This window comes from Rhea americana, unplaced genomic scaffold (genome assembly GCF_003343005.1).
Source record: "Rhea americana isolate MKP2758 unplaced genomic scaffold, rheAme1 scaffold_79, whole genome shotgun sequence".
NCBI lineage: Eukaryota > Metazoa > Chordata > Aves > Rheiformes > Rheidae > Rhea > Rhea americana.
The window spans coordinates 2213249-2235109 of NW_028186967.1; the positions used below are offsets into that span (position 1 = coordinate 2213249).

At 33.4% G+C, this 21861-nt stretch overlaps 2 protein-coding genes across 3 annotated transcripts in view; one reads left to right on the forward strand and one right to left on the reverse strand.

The window, feature by feature from the left end:
* PARPBP (PARP1 binding protein) overlaps positions 1-20607 on the forward strand; it is a 48436-nt gene extending 27829 nt beyond the window's left edge. The window contains exons 7-11 of the mRNA XM_085322633.1: positions 1898-2081; positions 6547-6725; positions 9773-9854; positions 18840-18975; positions 19648-20607. Of these exons, the coding sequence (XP_085178759.1) occupies positions 1898-2081; positions 6547-6725; positions 9773-9854; positions 18840-18975; positions 19648-19982 (916 nt within the window). The 3' untranslated portion in view covers positions 19983-20607. The remainder of the gene's footprint in view (positions 1-1897; positions 2082-6546; positions 6726-9772; positions 9855-18839; positions 18976-19647) is intronic.
* Positions 20347-21618, reverse strand: PMCH (pro-melanin concentrating hormone). Of its 2 annotated transcripts, XM_085322637.1 has the most exons (4): positions 21367-21618; position 21119; positions 20646-20849; positions 20347-20396 (listed from the first exon to the last, which is right to left on the reverse strand). In XM_085322637.1, exons 1-4 carry the CDS (start codon positions 21616-21618, stop codon positions 20347-20349), a joined length of 507 nt encoding a protein of 168 aa, XP_085178763.1. The 2 variants fall into 2 exon arrangements, with proteins under 2 accessions (XP_085178763.1, XP_085178762.1); XM_085322636.1 differs by lacking the exon at position 21119 and having other exon boundaries at positions 21363-21618.
* Positions 21619-21861: the final 243 nt, after the last annotated feature.

The window sequence follows — 21861 nt, forward strand, 5'->3', positions numbered from 1 at the left end:
TTTGCTAACGTTATGCTTTATGAAACTGTAACTTGAAAGAGACATATACAAGGTGGCAAGCCTGTCCTGAGTCAGGAAGACAGCAGCTAGTTTTGCACCAAGGAATTACATACACAAGGGTTCAAAGGGAAAAAAAAAAGAAAAAAAAATAAACATAAAATAAAGTAGCTCTGGCAGAAAATCAATGCTGAACTTAGCATCACAAATTTAAAAGGCCTGCATTGGAAGACTGGTTTTGTTTTCTTTTTTGCGAGTCTACTGGTCTTGCAAAGAATCTGCTTTTTTTTTCTTTTTTTTTTTTTTAAAGAATAGAAAAAGTGCTCATTGAGCAAAGCATCTTGTCTCCAGCACTTCCTTATAACAATATAACAAATGTTATATGATACATCTCCCAAGTGTTGTCTCAGTCTCCTAATTTCAGTTGAGTCTATTTTCTCAACATGTGGAGTTCTGCGTTTTTTGGGGGGTGGGGAAGGATAAATTCTCTGTATGAATTGTTTTCTAAAAAATGTATCCTTGTGATGCTTTCTCATCTGCCCAAACCCAAGCAGTGGTGAAACAGCCTCCTACTTAATTTCAGTGTTTTGCACCTCTGGAGATATCGTCTAGATTCCATTAAGCCTTCTTTCAATATTTCAGTTTTGATTATGTTTCAACACATTACTCTTGCACACTAAGCAATTCACTCATAACATTTATTTTCTCCTTTCTTGTGATGTGACCATGCACATGTTATTTTATTTATTTCGAGCAGTGTTGTCCAAGGCAGCATTTTCAGCCCCTGAATGGAAAGGTGCCAGCAAAATTTTTGGAATTAAACTGCTTCTCCCTATTCTCCAGGTCTGGAGTATTTTAAGACACACTGTCATATGGCCTTGGGCTCACCTTGGTCCCCTGTGGCCATTCTTTGGGCGTAAGAACTTTGAGTTTTCTTCAAGAATAGATATTTTTCACATGCTCAGGATAATGAGAGGGCTACATGACAGCCTGCCATATTTCCATTTTTATAGATGATGTAAGTCTTATAAGTCTGAGGGAATAAGACATGGTTTAATTCTCTCTGTATTGCTTATTGGAGCATCCTCTGTGCCACTACAACTGCTGGTTGCTCCACGGTTATTCTTGGGAGGAGACTTGGTACTTTTAATCCAAAAGCAATTCCAAAAATAATCTATGATGCATGTAATGTGGATGATCCAAGGTACAGGACCATGAAAAGAAATGAACAATCCGAACTGATAGTTTAGCTGCATTCRTAAATACCTTCTCATCTTTCCATTAGAACAGTTGAAATAAAGACCCTAATATTAATTAAATTCAATTCTGCAAAATTCTGATGTTAGACCATATGAACTTTTCATAATTAAACTAGTATATTTGTATATGATCTTTTCTGTAGGTATTTTAGTTGATGAAGAGATTAATATGGAAAGTAGGGTTCATTTAGTCTAATTGCTATCTATTTTAATAAAATCAAAAGCAGATTGGTATTTTGAAGCACTTTGATGAAGCACAAAAGACTTGAAAAAATTACTAGGTTGTTAAATTAGAATCTGAGTTCTGCTGAAACGTTTTGTTCACACTCATGGCTTATGAGCAACACAGTAATATACAGGTTTAAAGGAGGAACTTTTCTTTGAACTTTTATGGAAAAGTTGATTTTATTTTGTGGCTCAGAGTATTACTAAATGCTGAATTCATTACCTTTTTATAATCTTTATTTTTTTAGTAGGCTATTATGTTGGACAATACTTCTACACTGCTGTTTAATTTAAAAGATCAAAGCTATTCTCTGAAGAGTTTTGATTAACTGTGAAGACTGGCTATATTCAACACTAATAGGTGTACTAAAGTACTGCCAAGATTAATGTGGAGATGACCCCATGCCTATTTTCAGAATCGCAGGGGGGCGAATTCTATCAACAGTGAAGATGCATTTGATAAAAGGCCGAAGCAATGGGGATCCTTTCTGTCGAGCAGTAGAGGAAGTTGTACAAGATTGGGATTTGAAGATTAAAAATATTACCGATTCACGACATGATGTCTTGACTGCCAGCACCACTGGAGTTAGTCCAGCACGGGTAAAGGGGATTTCTTTTGTTCTTTTTACCACTTAGCTTTACAAGAAAGCAAATGTCTTTCCTTTATATTGTTTTATTTTTCTTTTCGTAAAGGACTGTAAATGGAGTATAGTATTTTCGTAATAATTCAGAGCAGTGTTATTTCCTCTACAATGTGGTTTTCAACTTGTCAAAAGACTTGGRTACTGAGGATTATAGTGTGCATTTCAAAAAGCTGATTTATTTAAACTAAACTTATTACATCAGAATTGTAAATAATATACTGTTCAGAATGTAATTTAGTCTTGCAGCTGTTCTAGATGTAAATACTTACAACTGTTTGGTTTGCCACTGTTTTGAAGATAGTAGAACTGTAACAAATTTCTGAACAAAAAACCCTGTGAAAGTGGAATTAGGATTTGAGAATGTGTATTGGTAATTTAGATAGGTTTTAACTCAGAATCAAATATCTAAAGGTAAGAAATTTAGAATAAGGTTAAATGTGAAAAAAGTCCAACACATGGTAAAATATGAGGGAAAGACATAATAATAAAAAAGTCAAAGCTTAGGTTTCTCTAGTGTTTCAAGACACCAGTGAAACTGTTGTAATTAAAAGAATTTAAAAGTTTTATTCCTTCCTCAGTAGTAAAAGCATTAAAGTCAGGTGTGGAGAGCAGAATGCATGCTTTTTATTTCTGATTTCTCAGATTTATTCGGGTTTGTATTATGACCTTTTTTTGTGATAAAACACCAGTGAGGTTAAGAACGTTGTTTTACATTATTTGTCAATATATAAAATCATATTGATTAACGTCATGTATATCTTTTGTCTAGGAAACTTTAAAAAACTTGTTTGCACTTTAAATGTGCTTATAAAGTTAGAATGCTTTGTATTATCAAATCACTTGAATTACCTCATGGTAACGTAAGATTTTAAAAAGATTTTTATATCAGACTTCCAATATGCTTTTGCTTTCCTGTGGGAGCTAAAACCAGTCAGACTCTAGCGGCTAGTATAACTGGTTAAAAGGTGTTTCCACTGAGCAGTACTGAATAGCTGGAGTATGTATTTCATCCTCATTTTCCTATTCTCCTGAATCTTTCATCACCTGTATTTCCTGCTTCTCTTCCACATCTTCCTTCTGTGTTCCTTTTACACATATTACCACTTTCTCTGCTTCTGTCTGAAAACATGATCACTGTAATCAATTACCTCTGTTTCTCAGTCACTCCATCTGCTTGTATTCCTGATAAAACTTTAAAATAAATAATTAAATCAATATCAGTCAGGTAAAACTTTTTATAAAAAAACTTCTTTCTTCAGAGAAATTCACCAAAAATTGATTTTCCACAATGGTACATATTTCTTACTGTTATCCACAGGTAAAGTTCATAGTCTAATGACTCTGTAGAAATGTTTACCAGTAACCTTATTGAGGTAAAGCTTAGCAAAAATGGTTGTATTTTGATGTAGTCAAGATAAATATAGATAAATACTTATTCTCACTAAGAACAGTGTGAAGCTGATATTTTTCTCAAACTAGGCATGTGAAGGCAGCCTGCAAACTTAAGTATATGCGTGTGAATCTGTAGTTCCTTATTGAAGTTTTCCTAAATTTTATTCTCGAGTCTTAAGTGCATTCATTGTTGGACCATCTCGTCTGCTGGTGGATGAGTAGATTCTACTCTAGTTCTTCTCTGAGGAAACTTGAGTATGTAACAGAGGGTAACAGGCATTAAGCTCATCCTTCTGGCTGTACTCATAACAGAATGTCCATACTCACCATACTTGCCATAGTGTGGATGTAACTGAGTGCCATCAGAGATGTTTACAGTCTGGATGTGACTGTTGTGCTGGTTGGCTTAAAATAGCTAATGCTTACTCAAAGACAGAATACAGACAAATGTTAGACATCAGTTTTCAGATTTTGGTGGAGCTTTTTGTAGAGGAAGGTTTTACTGAGCATATAGAAAGATAAGTTGCCCTTAATGATTTTCAAAATATTTTTCCATAAGTATTTAAGAATGAATTTGAATTATGTAGGAAATTTGGAGCATCTGCATTATTTTGTTAAGATCCCATAGAAGAGCAAAAATCTAATGCCCTGCACTGACTTTTGTATAGGACTTGGTACTTTCTTTCTTTTTTTTAAAAAAAAAAAACAAAAAACTAAACCCCGATGCTATAATTTTTCAAAAAAATCATTCTCTACTCAGAATAAGTTATGTTTTTGACAGGATGTTATATTATTTTGTATGTAAGAGATTGAATAACTTCTTCAAATGCAAATTTAAAATTTGATCTTATTTACAGAGCTGAAAATCACAGAATCACAGAGCGGTTGAGATTGGAAGGGTCTCTGGAGATCATCTAGTCCAACCATCCTGCTCAAGCAGGGTCACCTAGACATGTTAGACAGGATTATGTCCAGGTGGATTTTGAATATCTCCAGAGAAAGAAACTCCACAACCTCTCTGGGCAACCTGACAGTGCTCTGTCACTCTCACAGGAAAAAATTCTTCCTCCTATTCAGGTGGAACTTCCTGTGACTGTTGCCTCTTGTCCTGTCTCTTGGCACAACCGGAAAGAATCCAGCCCCATCCTCTTGACACCCTCCCTAAAGGTATTTATAGATCTTGGTAAGATCCCCTCTCAGCCTTCTCCAGGCTGAACAGGCTGAGCTCTCACAGCCTTTCCTCCTAAGAGAGATGCTCCAGTCCTCTAATCATCTTTGTAGCCCTACTCTCTCCAGTAGTTCCATGTCTATCTTGTAGTGGGGACCCCAGAACTGGACACAGAACTCCCGGTGTGGCCTAAATGATGCCTCTACTAGCTACTGAGAAGGCTGCTTCCTCATAAAATATACCTGAAAGTCATTTATTGGAAAAATACTTGTTTCTTCTGACACTTTTCTTTCACCATTGCTCAGTTTTCCTGCAAGTATCTACCTCATAGGAATCCAGAGCTCTAGAAAAAATAATTATATTATGCAGGAGGGGGGACTACATTTTAGTGAAGTTTGCATGAATGACTAGTGGGAATTGTGATTAATTTCTTCCTGAGAAAAGTTAGTGTTTCTGGAATTGACCAGAATTGTCTGGAATAGCTAATGGTCATTACCCTTGAAAGACTAATCAACAATTTTTGCAGCAATCTTTTTGTGGCAAGGATTGTTGTTTTATCCAAAGTTATTGTGGTGCCTTGGACAATAGGGTTTTATTTCATGATCAGCATACCAAGCCACTTCTGTGAGGTTTCTGGTCATCCTTTGGTAGCTAAGAGTGTATGTTGTATTCTAAAGTTTTGGGAGCTTGTTTTTTTTGTTTTTGTTTCTGTTTTGCTTTGTGCGTAATCAGTGAAGATAATGCCGTATTTCTTTTTTCTTTTCATTAAGATAAAAATTTACCATGACATGCATGACATTTTATAAAAGTCTATAATGTGGTGATGTAATGACTGTGAAACGGTTCAGAATAAATTTTGAGGAAATTAAGTGGTACTGAAATAGGCCAATTCTATAAAACTATATAATAACCATTTCTGTAATTGCTATTTCTAGCTATTGATTATAACTTATAGTACCTGACTGACATGTTGCTATGGTTTCTTGAAAGCTACATACACTAATTGATGTGTAATCAAATAGAGAGAAAAATAGAATTTGATCTTTTCAAGAATATGTTTAAAAGCAGTTAACTGATTAGATAAATGCAGTTTGTTACTTGTCTTGTCCTTCTGAACAAATTTAGGCTATTGATTGTTTTTGTATATGGGTAGATAAGACAGCTTGTAGTTTTTAAAATCTACTACTGTATATTAAGCACTAAATTCCTCTACAGAACTCCTAGCACTTTTAAAGAAAAATGTAGCAAACTTTTGTAATTCTTGCAGTCTCATAGTGGCTATGAAGTTCTACATCTGTACTGCTCACTGTAGCACTGAGCATTTCCAGATGTGGGTTATTATTTTCGTTAAGGACTTCTTCATTCTTGTGGAAAATCGTGAGGAATTCGTTCTGTTCCAACCACGAGAATGTTGTGCCAAGTACCTCTCTTGTCAAATCTTGGTGGAAATCTCATTTTTAAACAGTTGTTTTTGGAGATTCAGTTAGTCAGAGGAGTTGGACTTTACCACAATATGCTTGTGTGCCCCCCAGCACTCAAATTTGTTGTGAGGAAATAATATATTAATTTCTGCAGCATAGTTTCATCACAGATTTGAATACTTATCTGTATGACTTGTTCTTCAGTGTATGCCTCCAGCTGGCAATGAGTTTCTGCCTCCAGCTGGCAGTCGTCTAAACTCTAATTGCTTGAGATGAGAAAGAAACTTTCCTATGTGCAAATTACTCCATAAATGTTTACTGGGAAAGGGGAGGAGGGGATTTTTGCACCTTTTGTTATAGGTTGCTTCTGGAGGTGAGCTAATTGTCTGGCTTATTGACTTTTCCTGTTGTATATTCCTTTTAATTTTACTTATTTTCAGCCAAAATTACATTCAATAAACCATGGTACTGTATATTGTGGCAGAGATACTGTAAAGGTCTTACTTGCTCTTCTGGATGAAGAAGCTGCCAATCCTCCTACCCAAAATAAAGCAGAACTGTTATATGATGATGAAAACTTAAGCTTGTTTGGAATGACCTCTGTTTTGACACTCTTCAGGTGAGTACTGGAAGTTTTTTTGTTTTTGTTTTTTGGAGAGGACCTCATACAGAATGACTGACAAACCATTGATATGAGAGTGGAGGGGTAGGACAGGAGGAGAGCAAGAGAAGAGGAGGAGAACTCTTCCTGGGATGAGTTGGGAAGAGAAGGAACCAGAGTTGCAGCCAGACAAGCATTCTTTCCAGGGCATCCTCTGCACTGCAGCAGTTGGTTCCCCAATAGTACTTTCCTCAGAGTAACTATACAGTTTTCCTCAGGGCCTGCTCAAACTTATTGTTGATTTTCCCTATTTACTGTCCCGTTACTGCTGATTGGAGCATGCTTTGAACAGGGCAGAAGCTGCATGACTAGTTGCATTTTGAGCTCTGTGCACATACCTTATTGGGTTCCCTAATACAAACCRGAAGCTACAACCAGAGGAGCAGAAAAGTGGGGAAGAAGGATTGAGAGCAGCAGGGGAAAATACTGCCCCAGCAGCTTGGGTGAAAAGATAGAGTTGTAGGTGGAGAGAAGGCAAGAGGATTGCAGGTATAAGGCCTTTAGCAATATAGAAGATTAAGGCACCTAAGCCACTATGCAACAGTAGCTTACATTTCTTTTTTTAAAAAAAGAAGAATGTTATCACCTGTGTGTATGAGTCCTAAACTGGAAGATGGAGGACCCCAAAAATATAATAACTTAGGGTTCCATGTGATTTACAGTTCTTCAGTTTCCATAAAAGCAAAGGAACGAGCACTTTCTAATAAAATTAAAGACAATTAATTTTACTAATAATTCTAGATAACCCTTTAATATTTTTTTAATTGCAGAGTGCTTTTTTATGTCTCAAATAATTATGGGTAGCTGTTGCTATGCATTTCTATTTCATTATGTAATGGGAGTAAAATAACCATGCTTTCAGTCTCTTATTTTTCCATTATTTTACTTTCAGGAAAATTAATTTCAAATTACTTTTAAAGTTGTTTCTTTAAATTAATAAGCCACACACTGAATGTATTTTTATCAGAATGAAAAAAACTTTATCAGATTTAGGTTAATGTACTATTTGAAAGGATTCAAGACCCACGTTAGTTTGTGGGAGTTTTTTTCTGAATTAAGCGCAGCTGTTATTTAAAGTAGAGAGTTTGGCTTATCTTCTTAAGCAGCTCTTTTTAATTTGAAATGTATTTAAAATGACTTTGAATAAGAGTGCCCACTGAGTGTTTTAGTATTACTTAACTCATTTTATTTTTCAGTTGAATTAATTTTCTTGAATTTTCCACGTATAGATAAATTGTTTATTTCACATAATCTTCTACTTTTAGGTGTAAGCAGGTACTGATATCTGGGCATTTTATAATATAATTTAAACAAATTCTTGTATTTTCTGTAATATTTTTTAGGGTTCAATTTGATTTAGTTTTTATTTTCCACTATATCATATTTTAATATCATTTGTGTGATTGCAATTAAAAATATCAATTTAAAAGTAATTTATTAAAAGTTTTGAATTTATGATCCTAAATAATTGTTTTAGGAGAAACAAAAAAAGCTTTGCAAAACCTGGGACAAAATAAGGAAATATGCAAACTTAATACCTTTTCTTAGTTTTTGTCAAATATTTTAATGTTCTACATTTCTATAGCAGACTTACTTTGAGGCTCTAATTGCTTTACAAGTGCTGAACGTCTTAATATTATATAGAATAGTATTTGAAGTGTCACTTCATTTTTTCCTGAGGTACAGATACTGCTGAGGTATACCACTATTTTTGTTAATTCTCATCTCGCAACTACTTGATCTACAGTGCTTGMCGTCTTTTGTTAATCTATATTGTTAATAATAAATCTGGAGCAGTTTACGGGATAAATAGCTGTACATTTGGCAGTAAATTTCACTGTGGTTTTCAAATTTTTTTTGATAATTTAAGGTTTTCTGTATCAGATGGTTGATTACATTACATAGTTATTCTTTTATGGTTTTTAATCACATGGTAATTATTTTACTGTATTGTGGATTTTCACAACACTGTGTTATCTCTAGAGAGTTCATTACTGAAGAATCCCAAAATATATTTAAAGTTTGTGGCCAGTTTTGTCTGGAATCTAATCATTTTGAGAGAGTCATTGTTACTTTTCAGATGAAGACTGAGGTTAAATTGGAGCATCTCTTTTTCTAAAATTTGGCAATTCAGAGAACTTTTTTTTTAACTCGTTTGTTTTAATAAACTTTTAGATTAATTAGGTAAATCAGGTGTTGGAAAAATGGGATGTGGAGGATTCTATTACGTGTTTTAAAGAGCACTCATGAGACAGAAAAACAAAACAGAAGGGAGCATGATGAACTAGAGAAGTTATGTATTTTGCCAATTTAAATGGCAAAAGCTTTGTAAGGTGCTACAGAAATTTCACACCACAGGAAAATGTAAACAAATAAAATAAAAAACAATCTTTTTACTGAGGCACCTACAAAGTTTCTTTTGAAATGAAACAACTGTGTTCATACACACTGGCCTTCTATGAGGATAAACTCAGAAGTTGTTGTTTACAGAAAGACAAATTAGATCTTTTTATTTCAAGAACAAAAAAGCTCTTTTATATGGATCAGACTTTCATCAATGTATGCAACTGTTCACATACTGAAATATAGGAGAGTGGAAGCATTCAGTTGGTTGTATGAATACTTCTATTGAAAAGTATGTAAATAAGAGGAAAATTATTCTGGATGTCAACCAGATGCTATTCAAGGGGGTGGAGGTAGAATGATGACTTGGTAACTCACCACTAGCATTGCAAAGAATAACACTGTGGTTGCACAACTACAATATTGTAAACATAAACTGTAAAATGATATCAGTAATTGAAACTGTAAGTCCAGTTTCATTATACTATCCCTAGCTGTCAAAGTACATATGGTTATGTAGGAGAGGAGAAAAAGTAAGGCTGGAGGGAGAAGATGCTTGGCTTCCTTTCCTTCCAGTTTCTGAGGAACTTAATGTGGCACTTATTTTTCTTAACTAATTGCATTTATGTGATTTAATTACTTCTTACTTCTTTTTAATATAGATCTCCAGTACAATCCAGGGGATCATCTCCAAAACCTCTTAGACAGCGTATTCAGAAATCGATGGATGAAAAAAAAAATAAGGTACTGAAATAATAATGCTAAAATTCTCAATACTTGTCTAAAAGCTGTTCCGTAAGTAATGTGTAGTTGCGATTAACCATGTCATTACTGGTCTAACTTGCATTGATGAAATATGAGAAAAAGTATCTAGTACCCCAGAAAAGGCTTTAAACTTACTCAAAAGTATTTACTAATGAAGATATCATAATGGAGACACTAAGTTAATCTTGAACAGTTTGTATATTTCAGAACTGTAAAAATAAAACTGAAGCTACATGAAAGGAAAAAACAAACAAAAAAATCAAAGCCTGAGTACAGGCATCTAATTTCAGTTTAGATAATATTGGCATTCTCAAAGTGCAGTAATGACTTTTTAATGTATTTTTTCAAGCATTTTTTGTTTGTGACACTCCTAAGACATTTCTATAACATTTCTCAGTGAACAAGAAAATAAAGCATGCTAGTGCAGACTCTTGTTACTTTCCGGATGAATAGAACATTGCAGCAGCATGTTGGGATTGTAAGTGACGCTACTTAAAAGAACACCTTTAATATTCCTGAAAATTGCAGTCTCTTGTACTGCATTTTACATAAAGCTTTTTTTTTCTTTCTTTTCTTTTTTCTTTTTTTTTTGAGGGGGGTAGACAATCAAAATTCAGTATTGTATTGGGAGTATAGGAAGAGAGAGGTCGTATCTTCCACAGCATTTCCAGAGAGAGCTACATAAAAGTGATTATTTACTAGTTTTTGCAATCTTAGTTCTGACAACAGATTAAAAACACAAATATGATTAATATATCAGGAAGAGAACAGAGATGTTTTGAGGTATCAGAGTTAATCCTAGAATAACACAATGAAAAGTGTCTTTCTGCCATTGAAGGTGAAGGGAATTTTAACATGTTACATATTTGAGAAGTAGGAAGTCATTACAGGGAATTAAAATGAAGTGCACTATCATTATTTCCGGAATATATTTTTAAATATAATCCAGTTTCATTAACAATGTGATGGAGGTTACTAGCTATGGTAAACACTGGAGCAGAATTTAGCTTTAAACTACTATGCAAATTATGAAAAATGATTATGAATATGACTTTCATGACATTAATTTTACTATACAAAGCATATTTAAATTGCAGCTATATTCATCTAATAGCACAAATGTGATATATTGTTTGTATAATACATTGAAATAGCTGTTCATGAATCTAATTACAAAACCTCTATTTGGTTAAGAAAACTATGTTAATCAAAGTACAAAGTATTTATTATCTGTAAGTACTTACCTGTCACATTTGAGACCTTTTCTGGAAACTTACAAAGGTGGTTAGGAATTTGGTTTCCAGCACAAACTATCAAAAATATGGATCTTGAGGCTGATTCGTGTTATGAAACCATTTTTACTCATTTGGAAAGCACTTCTTCGCTAATCAAAATCATGAGATTACCTTCCAGAGAAAATTTCTGCATTTACGGTAGTTCTCATCAAAGGGTCTAAGTAAATGAATGAGTCCTACTTCAGAAGCAGGAACGGTTGCACTGTAATGTCAAGATTCATAGTGGCGCTTTCCTGTGCCTCTTTTCTTTTTTCTTTTTTCTTTTTTTTTTTTTTTTTGGGGGGGGGGGGTAGGACTAGATTCTGATAAAGGTGCTGTGACTCCTATGTGTGCCCTGTTAACACAGTGTAAGTCTATCTTCTGTGAAACTCTCATCCTAGCCTTGTTTCATCAAGATTGTTAATGTAGAATGGGGCTATAGCAAAATAGAATGAAATGTCTCAGTATTTTTATACAATAATTTTTGAGGTCTTTCAAACAACTTTTAAAACTGATTTTGATGTTCCTCTAGTGCGTAATACAATGTCTAATACAAGCAACATTTTATGAAAACTAAAATTCAGAGTGAACAAGCAACAAGCCTAAAGTATCCTGTTGGCCCTTCTAAACTTTCTTTGGCATCTTAGATTGTAAAGCTTGTCTAAAGTGTTATCTTTTATAGATTAAATTTGTGATGACTGACTCTTCTCTTACTTTAGCAAAGGGAATGATAAATTGTGTGTCACTGATGTGTTAAACTGTGAAGAGCAATACTGAGGCTGCTCTTCTAATCATCATTCTTCTTCAAGGCTTTTTTCAGGTGCACCCTATTGTATCAGAGATACAAAATACAGAATGGAATTGAGGCCAATATTTCAAAATGTTTTTCCGTATTAAGAAATGATAAGAAAATTTATACAGTTCAGATTGTGAATGCTCTTCAATGGTATGTCACCGTAGAAAGTTGTCCTACCCAGGATATAATGTCTGAATGTTTCACATAGTCTTTAATTCTCTTTTCTTTAATTCTCTCTTCTGTGTATAAGCCGAACACTGCAATCTGAACTAAACCATAGCCCTGTTAATCTGGAGTTTTTCTTCTGATGTTCTCATAAACACTTTAATCTTGCTTCTCCTGCAGTCCACTGAAATTGCTGCTGCCAAATAACCAATGAATATTTTCTAACTGAAACCCAGAGCTACTGCTCTGAATATTCATCTTTCATCTCTACTCTCACAGAACTCTGCTTTTCTTCTTGAAACTTTGACTGTCTTTGACTTTCGTGATTATGTCCTTTCCTGGTTGTCTTTCTACTTTAAACTCTGTTGCATGATTCTCTGTACCTTTTTCTCTTTCCTTTGAAGAGTTTATTGGACCCTGTCTTTGTTTCCCTTCTTTTCCTCTGTCTGTATCTTCTTTGTGAATCAATACATCCACAAATTCAGCTATTATCTTTATATGAACAGTTCAGTGAATGGCCAGCTGTTGATTTTCAGCTGATACAGTTAAATTTGAGTTCCTAGTTCCATCTTTCTTGGTACATTTAGCATTGAGGATGGTATCCTATCTATTATTTCTATGTTGAATACTGAAATTTAGGAAAATCTAGGAAGTAAAAGGAGAATAGGACACTTCACTAAATTAAAAAATAATTATGCTTCCACCTTCCATGACAGGAACTGATCTCTCACATCTACAGAGTTATGTGGAGGACTGCAGATTGATATTTAAACTTAGGGCACAATATCATGCCTGTGTGTTTAATGTCCAACTTAAAAATATGGAGAGTGGACAAAATAAACAGGTAACTATGAATTGGAATTCGTGTTTAAAAATAAAATAAATCTGTGGGTATTTCCGTTGTGCCAAAACAAACTTCAGATTAATGAGCCACTAAAGTATGAGTGAAAGCACAATGAATAATGCAATACCTTCTGGAAAATGTCAGCCCCCATAGCTGCTTTGAAATTCAGGGCAAGAGTGAAAGACAAAAAAAGAAATATTTCATCTTTCCTTGCTCATTAAATATTGAAAGAGATATGCAGAAAGACCACCCAACTATAAAGGCATTTCTTAGGAGGCAAAGCTATCACTCTTTATCCTTGAAGAGGAAGAAGTTTGGGGAACTAGCATGTTCCACCTTTTCATCCCCTCCAGCAAAAGCAGGTAAGAATAATAAAGAGAAACTCAGTTTCATTTCATCTTCCTTTGAGAGAAAAATTATAAACAGATCGTATTTCAATTTGCTATGTACAGTTATAGGGAAGCCTTTTCTGGTGAATGGTATTTTGTGGAAGTGGTCTTTAATTTAGAAAGTGGTCTACAGAACATCTATTAAGTTAAGCCTCTATTGCCAGATGTCCTTTTTGCTCCTTTCTGATTTATAAAAATACAGAAAGTTTAATTGGGCAGGTGAGGTAGTTTTATCTAAAAAGGGTTAATCCAATCCAACCTTATATCTGATACTTTGAATCATATTTTTGTTAATTTGAAATGGGTAGGTACCCCATTATTTGACTTATTTTTGTTGATTTCAATGGGATATGTAAATATTTGTTTATTTGTGTGAGAGAGGAATGGATGGAGGGCTGTTGCAATCACCTGCTTTGATTAGATGCTAGAGCAACTTAAGACAACAAACTGGTTGTGTAGTAAAGGTCGTCGTATCTCTTCTTTTGATGCTGCACCAGAAAAGATTAATTGGAGTTCCCAGTTGTAGGTGAAATATTGTAACTAAACTAATGGAGTTGACTGAAACTGAGAATATTTAGGAGTAGAGAAGGAAGGAACAAAAGCTGTTTAGACTGTGAGCATAAAATACATGCGGTAACTATCGGTAACTAATTTTTTTTTAATTTAGGATTGTTTTGGCCTTTTGAAATGTAATGTTATTTTTGAAGTTGTGCTTCATTGTTAACATATTTGTCCCACAACAGCTGTAAGGACTTTTAACTAGTTTGGCATACATTTTTCTCTTAATATAACTGGAGACAACCTTTCCTATATGAGGTACTATTTTCCTCCAATTGGGAACATAACTGTAGTTTTACTTTTTAAAGAACTTGTGGCTAAAGAGCTCTACCAAATCTTGGCAAGTTTGAAGTTCATTGTAATTTTACTGTGTATGGAAATTCTTCCAAGAAAAAAGGTCCACAAAGCAGAAAATTCCAGCCTGCCTTTCTCATGTGACTTAATCGTGCCTATATAAAATGACTTAATATCTAGCTTCATGCACTGCTGTTATTCTTTGTTGCTTAGTTCTCAAAATGCTGTTGCTCAAGAGAATTGTTTTGCCTATTTGTGATTCCAGTACAAATAAACTGTGAGTTGGAAAACTGTCAACAGGAAGTTATCAAGATTTTTCTGTATGACCACTATACTTGTGAAGAGAAAATTCACAGTAATAGAGAAAGCAATCTTCCTCAGGTAGTAGTCTCATCTACTGTAGCAAAAAATGTTTATTTCAAAGTGGAATAGAATTATGGAGAACACAGAACTGATTACTAGTTTCAAAGTTTATAGAGCATGCTAAAAAAATGACTAGCTGGATGAGAAAGGGGAAGGGGAGAAAAAGTTGTTCAGCACAAAATCTGAAGAAAGACTTTATTACTTTTTAAAAATGTCAGTTAATTGATAAACCATACTTGTGTGGAAAATACCATTTTTGGTTCTACCCGACCTCTAACCTACTTTCTGAGGATCTCTAGCTGCAAGTTTTGAGTACTCTCAAAATCCAATAATAAGGTGATTTGAGCTTGAATATTCTCGAAAAGGTAATAGATTAATTTTGGATATAGAGAGGCTGATATAATGTCATGCTAAACATTTTGATAGATTTGGTACGGTAAAAACTTACCTGAGCTATTAGCCAAAACTTTTTTGTGTGTTTGAATAAAGTGATACTTTGGTTTGGCAATGACATTTAACACTTATTGTTTTCTTTCTCTTCCCTTTTTTTTTTTTTTTTTTTTTTTTTTTTTTTTTTTTTTTTTTTTTTTTTTTTTTTTTTTTTTTTTTTTTTTTTTTTTTTAAATTCTCCCTCCTCCCTCAGCTTACCTTTCCTATTTTTTGCAAAAGAACAAGGGTAAGAGTGGAGAAGAGAAGTTTTCTTTTCCTTTTTATCTCTCTTTTCCTCTTCCAAAAAGTACTCTAATTATTTGGCTGGAAAATAAAAACATATGTTTGTTGTTACGATGTAGGTTTTCAAATTCTATTATGCCATTCCGGTGTATAAAAACCCAATCTGAACATTCTTACTAACTAAATGTTGGCAGTACTGTCTGTATGCAGATGCTGGAAGGAGATCTGGAATAGATTATCAACTAACTTTTAGAAATAAATAGAGCATGCACCATTAATATTTCATACAAATGTGAATGTTTTATATTCACATTACAAACAACTGAAACTTTTTGAGATTAAAAAAAAAGTCAAGGTGGGAGAATGTGCTACTTAACCTCCTCAGCAGGTCCACTAATTGACCTACATGCACTGAAACACAGGATGTCTTTTATTCTATTGTGCTTTCTCCTGGCTGGAGAGTGGTAACAGTGAACCTCTGTGTCTGAAACACAGGAGAAACTCTTTCTTTATAYAGCATTAACAGTAGTGACCTTCTCTGGTGAAGAGAGAGGGCAGTAAGCCTGACTTCATTTTATACCATTTGTACGCAACTATCTGATTAGCAAGTTGAGTTCCCAGCATCTTTTTCCTTTTCCAGAGCTGTGGGCCTTTGGGATGTTGGTGGTGGTCAGGGAATTGATGTTTAAGAGCTATTTCAGGTTGTTGACAGACTTCATTTTATGTGCTATGTTCACATTTTAAGTTGTTCTTTTTTCTTTAAAARCAAAATGGAGAAACTTTACTTTTTAATTCAGCACTGAGCTTGTGTTCTTTTTCTACTTCGAGGCTATTTGGATTTTCTTATTGTTAACTTGCTCAATGTAATATAATTGTCTTACTGACAAAYACATTCCAAGAGCAGCTGGGAAGTTTGAGTGCTACAATAAATTTGCATGGTCTTGCACTCTGCATTCACATATGCCCTTTAGATTGCTAGTAGCATCAGTTGAAATAGCTATATTAACAGCTATAGCTTTGCATGTTGTTTGTAAATGACTAAATGGCATATGACGCAATAGAGAGTTAAGTTTTGAGGCATATTTCAAGCTTCAGTGAAGTGGAACCTAAGACAGATGTTTGTTGTGCTGCAAGTTGTTCAGTGCTTGAGCTTGATTTCTGTCCTCTGGCTACGCATATTCTGATCTTTGCAAGCTGACTTAGAGAAGAGACTGGGTGAAAAGAAATCCTGATGTCCCAAAACACAACTGAATGCTTTTGTTGGTTATAGAATGGTAATGAACAGGTTTATTTGCCCAGATTTGATGTTCTTTGTTTATTGTATCTTCATCAATTCAGCATGAATTATGATTTATTTGCCTTATACAATATGTAGAGCATGCGATAGATCTGACTATGGTTGCACAGTTTTTTAGTGTGTGACATTCGCTGAACAGTAGTTCAGAATTGAGTAAATTTTAAAGGATCAAGATAAAGAATTGAAGGAACACAGAAAATACTCAAAAATATTTTTATTAATAGTGTGACCTTAAGTTAAAGAAATTAAAGCCCCTTGTATGCTGCAAATTTTAATTGTATACCTAGGATGCTGAAGTAAACTAGATTTGAATTGCACTTAATTCAAATTACTTTTATGGTTCTGTGTATATAACTTATTTATCCTTCAAAACATTCTTCTAAAAAGAGTATAAACACAGTTAATGACTCGGAGAGATTAGATATAAACTCGCAGCATACAAAACTTAATAAATTTCTCCATATGTGGTGGTATTCAATGATAAATGTGGTCAATACATAGGAGATTAACCCTTAGAGAACAACAGAATTGTCAGGAGGAATGCTGGCTAGTTCTCTCTATAGATTCTGCTTTTCTTTCTCAGGCTGTTACCTGTCACAGAGAAATTAGTTTGGGAGTGATTGACATGTGGGCAGACTGGGCCTTTTTAATTCTTGAAGGTCATACTAAGCTTTAAGTAAGACTTATTAAAAGACTTAACTAAGGCATATTAAATCAGAGAGAAATGAACTACATTTTTGTGAATAATTTTTTTTTTTCCCCTGAAAAGATCGTAGGTTTGTTCACTGGCCAACTGCAGTGCCAGGCAGAGATATTCAGGTTACATCTTAATGATAAAAAGCTAGAATCTGTTGGCTTATATGAGTGAAAGTGGGATCTGATGAAAGTGGTATAAGCTGTAACAGTGAATTTGGTGGATGAAGACGCCTGTGAAAGCAGACTTTTGGGAATGTGTTGTCTTCTGTTGTTCTAAGTTTGACCCTTACAGGTTTTTTTGTTCCAAATAAAATCTCAGGGTTAAACTATAAGATTTAAACATGCTTGTGTTAAGAATTAGACTTGTATGCTGCAAAATTTTTAATCTGAAAAGTGCCAGTAGTCCTCTTATTATACAAATCTAGTCCCTTTGTATATTTAAAAAGCAACATTTCACTAATGACAACATTTCTTACGTTTTGTTTTTTCCTAGTATTAGTACTGTGGCACCAGTTCAGCTCAAACTTACTTGAGTTGACTCTTGACATTTAATAGTTACTGGCTAGAAATTCAAATATATGGTATTCTGTATACAGAATACATATACATCTTGATCTCTTTTGTATAATTTAGTAGACTTTCAAATGAAATGGAGGGCAGAATTTATTTCACATAATCTGCTGTATTTGTGATAAATTGGCAAGAAAAGACAAAGCTTGACCCTCAAATTCTAAGCTGATATAATAGTTGGAGAAACTGTAACTTAATGCTAGACTGCAGAAATTTGATCTGGAACTATTTATTCCAGGAACTGTGGATATAAAGGCAATATTATAACTTTTATTTAATAGTTGATCTACATGTTTTGTTTAAGCTGTGCTATGGGACTAGGTTTCTTGCTTCAGAAACTAGTAGGTGCAGATGAGCATACAGAACTAAATGCGATAGTGTTCTCTAATGCTGTAGATTTCTGATCCTGATTTTTCTCCTGACCTTTGCATTCAGTATGGGACTGACTTTATTTTTTGAACAAATGGGAAATCCAAAATTTACCTGAAAGAGCTGAACTAATATTTTTTGCTTCAGTTTTAGATTTAAGTATATTGAAGCTTAATTTGTACTAGTTATCATTTCTTTGTATTGATATTATGCTTTTATCCAATACATTGATTGCATTAGGACACTCATCCTATAGTTGGCATTTATGAATAGATATTTCAAAGATGATGGCCTGTAGAAATATGACAATTGTAGTAGCTATGACAACTGTTCAAAATGGTAGGGTCTATAGTCTATCAAAGGAGGGAGATAACTTTGACAGAAAATCTTAGGTGGGTGAAACTTTAAAAATGTATATACAACCTTCTACAAGAGATGAAAAAATACTTCAAAAAAATTTAGAATTCTTCTAAAATTATTTCTAGAAAGCCTTTATCATTTGTAAATGCATGAATGAGTTATTTAAATACTTGATGTGAGTGTATTTTTTTTCTGTTATCTTAGATGATTTATAAGCATGAGACAGAGGAAAGGAAGCTTGTTATTTAACTAATCTTAAAGGCATTCTGTTTTTATTCTTGTAAATAATTAAAGCTAATACCAATCAATATTTGCAGATGAAGCAACCGTCAATCAAATCCCAGTTTGCATGTACATATAAAGAGGCATTGAGTGAAATTAAGGGTCAGCACTTCCTCAAAAGTAGCATACATCGTGCACAAAAGCGACTTTTAAAAGATGAATCTCTCACAGGTAAGCCATATTAGGACTGAATAAATGAATGTCATATTATTATTTCAAATATTACCAAAGTAAACTTTAGTAAAACTCAAGTGTATATGTTTTTCAAGAAGAAAAAGCATGTTTCATTGTTTTGTGTATCCTATGATCAGTCAAATATCTTTACATTATAATTTTAATGCTAATTTGAAAATATGCTTTTAATTATATTAAAATATAATGGTATTTTGAGAATATAATTCTATTTTGAAAGGTGTATTGGTGTTATCAGGAGGTTAAAAAGACAACTTTATATTCCTAAAAACTTTTCTTGTTCTACAAAAGTTAAGTGAAATTTATTTTTTGTCATTCAAAAAATTTTTACCTATCCAATGTAAGCTGTATTGTATATATAACTTTTAAATAATTTAAGAACTTTCCCAACATCCTATAGTTAAAAATCCACTTCTGTAAGGTATTTGATATTATATGTTTTTGAGCAATGTCACTTCAAAATAACAGTACACTGATTAACTGAATAACAAATAGCAAATGTAACTGTAATGAATAGAGTAGTTTTGCTTTATTTACAAAGCACTAGTTGTAATAAAAATCACATGACAGTCTTGTGATTAAAAAAAGAACAAACAATCCCAAGTAACTTTTTATTTCTTCTCATATATTTTTGATATTTTTACATGACAGAAGGTATGATTTCATGTCTTGACATACCAGCGCTTGGAACTATTTCTGAAAATGTTCACCGGAATAGAAGTGAAACAGAAATGGGAAAACTGAGTTGTCAGCCAAGAAACAAAAACTCCAAGAATGAACAGATGGATTTGAATAATGACAAAATAATCTGTGATAAGCAAAGTGAGCTATCTCTGCCCAAAAATGCTAAAAGATCTAAGATTTCAAACAATCCCCAGAAGAAACTGGACAGTAAAGTTGGTGGGACAGGAAAAAGCAGCAGAACTGCAATCAAGAATAAATTGATTGCTGGTCAGGCAAAACTAACTCACTTTTTTCAACTATAAATCTTGGTTTTATTTTCAAATATATGGTATGCTGACTTTTTCAGAAGTTATACTTTTGCAGGAAAAAGGTGAAATTCATGAATTCCTTCCCCTCATACTCAAATACATGAAAGTTGCTTGTGAATAATTAGACAAATATTTACAAATCTGGCTTATGCAGATGTCTTTTATTTTTAATAACAATACGTCATTAGTAATTACAGCTAAGTTATCTTTTGGCAGTGAATCATGTTTCCTTCTACATTGCAGTGTGAAAGTATTTGTAGATGCATGTTTATAGCAATACACAATAACTTCAAGTTGCATTAAATTTATAATGAAATGTTTGATTTTCTTTAAAGAAGTTCATGTAGACGAGTAGTTTTCAGATTTGCCAACAAGGTCGATAGACTCTTCCCAACATACACCTGAGCACTAAAGGAAAAAAAATTCTGAAAGTTTAAATCATGAAAGAACTGAATTCTTTATTGTCTCTGGAAATASTGTTTTTTTTAAAAAAAATACACTGAACATCAACTGAAAATAGAACATTTCATCAGCCCTAGCAAATACTAAATATGACATGTAGGTTCTAAAAGAACCTTTATCAAATGATTGTATAGATACGGCATTACACTTTACAAGAATAAAATCATTTGTGTGTAAAAATGAAAGCATACTTACTGTCAAAATCTCTTCTTCCTATAGGGAATTTAGCTGAATTTTCTTCATCCTCGATGTCTCTTCTTTCCTGTATTGATTCAATATTCTGAATTTCAGTGTCAGCTGGAAAAGCCATGGCTCCCTTCAGTGCAAAATAAGGTAGCTGCTTTGTACCTAAGTTGATTGTCTTACCTTGGTTTAGGAAATCATGTTTGGAACCTATATCTTGTTTTAAGGAAAAGAAGAGTAGCAGTTTGTCTTTAAAAATTTTAATTAGTAGTGTTGATTTTTTTTTTTTTTAATAATTATGTTCAATCCCAATACTTCCATTGATAATTTAAAAGTAAGCAATGCCTTGCATTACAACTTTGGCTAAAATGGTTTTACAGTAAAGTACCTGTTAATTTAATATGAATCTCTTATTTGGTAAAGTAGTTTCTGCATGTCACAATATGCAACAATAGGTTTTCAAACACATACCTAGGCCTTTTTACCCTCCACAAGTTTTGACTACTTATAGTTCTGATTAAAATCAGTTTTCTTTTATTCAACTGCCTAAGTTACTTACTTAAAATTTTGAAATTAGATACTTGTAGTTGAAAATTTCATCCTTGAATATATTATGCTGAATTGAGTTGTGTATGTATTCACCAGTTTTCAGTTATTGCACTTGTCTTCTAAAGGACCATAAAGAAAATTTCCATTTTAGAATTAAGCCAAGCATGTAAAACTGAAAACTTACAAAGAACTTTGGGTTTCTGTCTTCCTCTTCATCGAAAAAGCTACTGTCTTCAATCTTCTTATAATGCTTGAGCAAAGGTGTAGCTCCTCTGTTTTCTATTCTATTGCCATTTCGAGGAGTTCTTCCTAGACTGAATGTGTTCAGCAGCATGTCTTCGTCTTCTACCTTTTGCAGAGACTTTGACACTGAGATTAGAAAACCTTGAGAAAGAAGAGAAAGAGAGAGTATTAACATGTATGATGAGATACACATTCTTGTTTACTTAATGTTTGCATGGAAATTAAGCAGTTTTCAGATTTTTAGAGCTTCAGCTGTAAATTAAGATGCTGTATGTCTGTGCTTGCTTTATATATTTTCAGAGTGAATGGAAACTACTTCAATGACTGATGAGTTCACTCTTTTTAAATGACTCATATTAAAGACAGTAATCTTTTGTATAATCCTTCTAATCCCGTATATTGTTTAAGAACTACTTAAACATTTCTTTAGCATGGA